We start from the raw sequence: 7,280 nt of genomic DNA, 5'->3' as shown, positions 1-7,280 counted from the left end.
TTTCAACAATGCCACTTCATCATTTCCATGTAGCTTAATTTGAGCACATCAGAATAAATCTCTTCAAATCTTAAAAAAATATTTTAAAAAGTTTGTCAACCCACCACCTTTCCTGTGGCCCTTATATCTCAAAGGGTGGAGCTACCAAACTACTAAGAGGAAGAGGAAGTTAAGTGCTTTAAATACCAGGGGTGACTGGGGATGCTCAGCAGGAGATCTGGCTTCCCAGGCAACATGAAGGCTTTCCTTATTCTCGGGCTTCTCCTCTTTGCCATCACTGTCCAAGGCAAGGTCTTTGAAAGATGCGAGTTGGCCAGAACTCTGAAAAGATTTGGAATGGATGGCTACAGGGGAGTCAGCCTGGCAAATTGTAAGTCCACTTCATACTTCCATAAGCCAAGTGTGGGTAAGATATTAGAAGATGAACAGTAAGAGTGGCGATTTGAATGAATGGGCTTTTAAAATGTTTTGAAAGCTTGTTTTCTTACATTCCTCAAAAACATCCAGTTGAGGGGACAAAGGGTAAGAAGAAAGAAGAAAGGAAGCACAATGGGTCTATGGTGGAGGAATGTTAGTAAATGCGTGGTGAAATATGGGTAAGTGCCTGGTGGTGATACCTGATGGGCTACCCCGATATTACCTCAACTAAATATTAAAAAACAAATATCAAATTGTTCCTTTAGAATCAGAAATGCCAAATGAAGGAATGAGGAGGGCACAGGGAGTGAGCCTGAGCCCCTGTACCCTTCTGGTGCCCGCTGTCCCTGACTCAACACAGCTAGGCTGACTGAGAGCTGCATTTGGGAACTCCAGACATCTCTGTTAAGTTCTAGTACTTGACTCGAGTCATTTCCATTCGGGCATTTGGATTCTGCGAGCCTAGAGTAATAGAGTGTGATTCCTTTTTCATTCCCCTTCCATGAAGTGGGATTTTTAACAGCAAAGTTATGTTGCACTCTTAGTACTAGGGCAGTAAGAATCTATTTCCTCTCAGTCACTGTCAGGGGAACTCTGAAATGCAGCATGAAATGTCCTATTACTCTTACTCCCAGTTAGTTAATTAATACTTTTCAGTTTCCTCCATCCAATTCATGATGTGCCCTGAATGAAAGTTATGTTATATTTAATCAATATTTGTCAGTGTAATCACTGTACTTTTTAGACTGAATTCAAACATTTCCCCTCAACTCTTAATACTTTTGAATGAATGTGTGGATGTATATGGGAATGGATGAAGCAGCCTACCCTTTCCTGTCACTTGTTTTCCAGATTCTAATTTGATATCCAAATTAATTTTCAAGTGTTATAAGAAAACGTTTATCTCAGAAAATCCTCATTTTTCCTAATAACATTTTTCCGTCAGCATATGTATTTGCCATTAATTGTAAAATTCACTCAACAACTCTGTTGATTTTTCTATTCTAGGTTGAATCTTGTTTGAGGGTGGGGAGTCAGAAAAGGGCAATGGCAATAACAGAAACAGTTATTTTAATATTTTTAAGTGTGTTATCCTGCTTCGTTGGTATTAAAAATGATTTGCTAAAAAAAGGATTCTATTAAGGATCTTTCGACACCAAAGTATTAAGATTGTTAACAAATAAAATACTTCTTTATCTTATAAATTAAGTTACTAGAAAAATAGAATTAGCTAAATAGAGCTGATTATGATATGCAGTATAACTCACCTGTTGCTGTTTATTACTAAAAATACATTCTTTTCAGGGATGTGCTTGGCTAAATGGGAGAGTGGTTATAACACGCGAGCTACAAACTACAATCCAAAACACAAAAGCACCGATTATGGGATATTTCAGATCAATAGCCGCTGGTGGTGTACTGATGGAAAAACCCCAAAAGCACGCCATGGCTGTGGTATATCCTGCAACGGTAAGACAATAGCTGCATTGTAAGACAAGATGAGAGTCAAATGAGAGTCAAATGAAAAAGTCTTGACCTAGAAAATCTCCACCTCAACTTCTAGAAACTGTTATTCTTCTCATAAACCCTTATATAAGAAATTAAAGAGTCACTATAATAAAAGCTTGCTGTTTTCTAATACATGAATGTTCCTGGGATGACCTATTAATTTATTATAAATAGATTTACCGATATTTTGTCAATAAGAGTACAATTTCTCCAACTTACTTTGTGGAACTTATGGGATAATTTGGTTGTTTAGTCCTTTTTTAAAGTTGTTTTTACTTGTTATTATAAAATGTTCTAAATCTAGAGAAAATTAGAGGTATTTGTGTCATAACTGGCCATATGCACATGCCCATTACATTATGTTAAAGTTGTTACTCTTTTGTCATTTTCATTTCTTTTATGCAGACTTGCTGAATGATTTTAAACTAAATTAGAAACATGACACTCCATTTCTAAATTTTTTAAAAAGATTTATTTATTTCTGCATACAAGAACTGGGGCACAGCCCAGAGGTAAGAGGGGTGAGAAGATTCACCAGAGACAGAGTGGGGAGCAGAGCAGGTGGATTTACTGAAATATACTGCAGGCGAGACAGGAGAGGTTTGCTGTGCCATATGTGGATTAGCTCCCTGGCCCTGGATCTAACTCAGGCAAACTCAGGCAATATTGGTGATAGCGCTGAGACTTAACCCCCAGGCCACCAGGCACCTGGAGGCCCTGGGTACATTTCTTACTACTTCTTTAGGATAAATTTCTAGTAGTAGAATTGCCATTTTTTTTTAAGATTTATTTATTGATGCATACAAGAGCTGGGGTACAGGCCAGAGAGGCAGGGGATGAGAGGATTCACCAGAGACAGAGTGGGGAACAGAACAGGCCAATCTACTGAAATACACTGCTGAGGGGAGCAGCGAGTGAGGCAGGAGAGGTCTGTTGCACCATGTGGGTAGCTCCCTGGCCAGCTGGGGATCGAACTCATGCTGCAGAGGCTACAGATTGCTTCATAGTGCGGTGCTTAACCCCTTGCGCCACCTGGGAGGTCCCTGTTTTGATTTTTTTTACAGTGCCTAGTTTTCCCTCAACATTCACAGACGCCTGGAAAATAATTTCAGTGTTCTTTCCTTAGCCTAAATGAATAAAGCTGGCTAAATCTAAACTTAAAATGGAATTTCTAAGAAAGTTGTTTTCCTCCTTGCTACCTCTTTTTCAGCTGTACTTCAAGATGACATCACTGAAGCTGTTAAATGTGCAAAGAGGGTTGTCAGAGACCCACCAGGCATTAGAGCATGGTAGGTTTTCAACATGAAAGAAGAAAGCTATTGTACTCAGTTATTGTGAGAGAAGATTTTCAGAGTCCAGAGTATGCTACTGAGAACTTAAAATCATACCTTTAGACTTCTGCTAAACAATGTACTACCTAGAAACAGTCTACTTTTACTGATTCAGAATCTTACTCCCTTACGCCTCAACTTATTTTATTTTTTTAAGATTTATTTTTTTTATCCCTACTGGGGTACAGGCCAGTGGTATGGAGTGGGGGTGGTGGTGAGAAGATTCACCAGAGACAGAGTGGGAAACAGAACAGGCAGACTGGTTGAAATACACTGCTGAGGGGAGCTGTGGGCGAGGCAGGAGAGGTCTGCTGTGCCATGTGGGTAGCTCCCTGGCTGGGGATCCAACTCATGCTGCAGTGGCTGCGGATTGCTTCTTAGGTTGCATCTTAACCCCTTGTGCCACCAGGGAGGTCCTGCCTCAACTTATTTTAGGGGATTTCCAGAATTTTTATAATTCTCCAGCTCCTTCTTGTATCTTGAAATTATTTTTGGAACTAAGGAATGCACTTAGCAGTTGCTGTTGTCAGATGCACATAATTTCACCACTATGCTCTAGTGAAGGCTTAGGGGGGATATGAAGTACTGGTTTACATTTTTCCATTTACTAAATAGCAAACCAGGACCTAGCTATAGCCTGTATTTCATTTACATTAAAGAGTTTATTTCTCCAAAGGATTTCAAGTGTCTGTATTACAGTGAAGATGAATTTAAGCTGATCACTGTTTCTCCTTCCTTTACAGGGTGGCATGGACAGACCATTGTGAAAACAGAGATGTCAGTCAGTACATAAGGGGTTGTGGAGTTTAACTGCAATTTCCCTTCTTCAGCTCATTTTGTTTCTTTGCATATTAAGGGAGTAGTAGTTGAGGGAAGGTGACAATACCATTTTTTTCAAACAAATTGCATTTAAACATAATTAGAAACAAAATATGGTCTTTCCCCTAGAGACGCAATATCTACTAATGTGTTTATTATTTTATATGAAGCCTACAAGAATTTTCAGTTTACTAACAGAATGACTGTTTGTGAAATTTTTGACTATCCAATACATTTCCAGTACATTTCCAGGCACTTTAGCCCTAAGGACTTTAAGACCAATGTTCCACAGTGGCCTCACAGGAAACCCAAGATACAGAACAGCTTTTCTTGAAGAGATTGGTAGTTGTGGCCTTTATGCTAATGGAAAGGAGTTTTTAAATGTTGTTTTTATAGCTTTAGAAATAAAATCACAATTAATATATCAATCTGTTTTCTTCCTTCAAAGAACTCTTCTATGCATCTGGCTTGTTATGAATTAATAGAAATGTTTAGTTGAGCTGTTGCTGGTTTAGTGTTATTGACCTAGAGTCATGCATTGTCACTAAACACAGAGGCAGAATTTTTGCAAGAATTGAAATAATTGTAATTAATCACAGGTGTGAAATTACGCATGTTGTAAACAAGAAAAACATTTTTTCATTAAAGGCTTTGCAACTCATACCTTGTCTGTCTTTGTTCAAACCCATCTGATCTCTGAAGAAAAAAAATATTGGGGAAATAAAAAGATTTGGTACTTTTACTATTTCCTGTATCCCTAGTAGAACCTAAAGAGCTAGAGAAACAATCCACATACTGTTACAGGGCCCCTGTGTTTGGCTTGCTCTTTGTGTTATTGGATTAACCTGGTGCTAGCTCCTTCTACCTTTCTGTTGTTGGGAACCTGATGGACTGAGATGCACTTGCCTTCAGAGTGAGGGAGAAAGGGTGTAAACTTGAGATGATGTAAAGCGTCTGTGTGTGCTTAAAGGTTCTGATGCCTTGCTTACAAAACCTGACGGCCAATATGCTGCTGCCCTGTCCTGGTGATCAGCCACATAAAACCAGAACCCCCAGTCCTCTCTACTCGGGAGTATGACTCGGGACACTTGTTCTTCTTCCCCTACTTTTTTTTTTAGAGGATGAATTTTTTTTTTTTTTTTGAGATTTACTTCTTATTTATACAATGCTGGAGTACAGGCCAGAGGCACTGGAAGATTCACCAGAGACAGAGTAGGGAGCAGAACAGGCAGACAGACCCAAAGCACTGCTAAGGGGAGCAGCAGGCACTACCGCACCATGTGGTCTGCCGCACCATGTGGGATCTCCCTGGCCAGCTGGGTTTCGAACCTGCAGGCTGCCGACAGCTCCACAGCGCTGTGCTGAACTCGCTGAGCCACCGGGGAGGCCCTTCCCCTATTTTTTTTTAAAGATTTATTTTATTTATGCATACAGAAGCTAGGTACAGGTCAGAGCTGTGGAGGGTGAGAGGACTCACCAGAGACAGAGTGGGGAACAGAACAGGTAGACTGATTGAAATCCACTGTTGAGGGGAATGAGTAGCTGGTGAGACAGGAGAGGTCTGCTGCGCCATGTGGGCATGGAACTTGTGCTGCAATGCCTGTCAGTAGTGCTGAGACTTAACCCTTTGCACTACCAGTGAGGCCAACCCCTAGTGTTTATCCACAATAAATGTTCTTCTATTGAAACCTTTAACTGGCTATCAAAGTTTTTGTGTTTAGTTGGTGAAAGACAATGGCCCTTCAGAATTGGTAACAATTTGGTGACCAGGAAGGGATTGGGCCTCTATCTCTTGAGACCCTTCCTCCAGTTTTCTTGATGACAGGACTGGCTGCTGACCACCCTAGAAGACCCCCAGGGGCTGCAAGAACGCTTTTCTTCTAAAATCCTCCAGGAAGGTAACTGGCACTGTCCTTGTGGCTTGGCTTAAATTTACTTTCAGTGTCAGGAAAGACAGGGTAGAGAACGCTTGAGTGAGTTGAGTGGAGCCCATTTGGCTCACTGAAGGAACAAAAGGGGCTGTAGGGCATTCCAGGCAGCCTATCTGCAGGCACCCCACTGGATATGCTAAGGAAAGGAACAATTTGGAAAATTACGTAAGCTAGGAAAATGGAGATTTTCTTTACCTCCTCCTACATCTGGGAATATCTGGACCCTCACTATGAAGATGGACAACACAGTTTGGAAGTCAGTAGCCTTTTTTAGAAAAGTCTATGAAAGGTCTTTGAGAGAACTCTGAGAAGAAAAGACTCAGAGAACATCCTGTGAGAAAATAGTTTATTCCAGAAATATTAGTTTGTAAGGGTTAACAATTTGGAAAATCTAAGGAAAAAAGTGTATAAAGAGAATTTTGTGAAAAGTATGGATATGTCTTTTCTCACTTTGTCTTGTCTAATATTAGAATTCATATATAATTGGGGTATAGATGACACACATAAATTCTCAACTCAAGAATATGGTAGCAACTAACCCAAAATGTTTAAGAAGTCACTGGAATACTTTTTGGTTAATAAGAGTTAGTTCAAACCTTAATTTTTAGGGGCCTCCCTGGTGGCACAAAGGATTAAGACGCAACCTCTGAAGCAATCTGCAACCACTGCAGCACAAGTTCGATCCCTGGCCAGGGAACTGCCCACATAGTTCAGCAGACCTCTCTTGACTCGCCTGCTACTCCCCTCAGCAGTGTATTTCAGTCAATCTGCCTGTTCTGTTCCCCACTCTGTCTCTGGTGAATCCTCTGACCTCCCCCCCCCAACACCTCTGGCCTGTACCCCAGTTCTTGTATGCATAAATAAATAAAACTTTAAAAAAAAAACCTTAATTTTTAAAGCTTGCATGTCTTTGAAGTGACAAATAATCCTGCTTACTAATCAGAATTAATTCATGTTATTCAACAAAAAAAGTAACTGACTTGGTCTCACAAAGTTTTTTGACTAAGAGGAAAAGAAACAGGCTCAGTACAGAGTTGTTTGGGTTTAATCATGAAGTTAGAAAGATGAGCCTGAAATAAGAAATGTCAGCCTGAAGCAGAAATATTAGCCTGAAGATAGACTCGCTTAAAAAGAAGTAAAGATTTAAACAAATGAGGTAGTAACCTTTAGCGATAATTAGCCTCTCAGAGAATTTTGGTAACTGAAACTTTAGAAATAGGTTATAATCTAGAAATTGGGAAGTTCAACTTTTAGGGTTGAGAGTTCTAATTGA

At 40.0% G+C, this 7,280-nt stretch overlaps 1 protein-coding gene across 1 annotated transcript; it reads left to right on the top strand.

The window, feature by feature from the left end:
- Nucleotides 1-234: 234 nt before the first annotated feature.
- On the top strand, nt 235-4,067 carry LOC311184763 (lysozyme C-like; the record flags this gene model as incomplete). The annotated part of the gene is made up of 4 exons (XM_084254964.1): nt 235-370; nt 1,723-1,887; nt 3,137-3,215; nt 4,001-4,067. The coding sequence occupies 4 exons, from the start codon at nt 235-237 to the stop codon at nt 4,065-4,067; spliced, it is 447 nt and encodes a 148-aa protein (XP_084111090.1).
- Nucleotides 4,068-7,280: the final 3,213 nt, after the last annotated feature.

Source organism: Talpa europaea, assembly GCF_964194135.1.
Source record: "Talpa europaea genome assembly, chromosome: 15".
NCBI lineage: Eukaryota > Metazoa > Chordata > Mammalia > Eulipotyphla > Talpidae > Talpa > Talpa europaea.
This window is presented reverse-complemented; position numbering and strand designations above follow the sequence as displayed.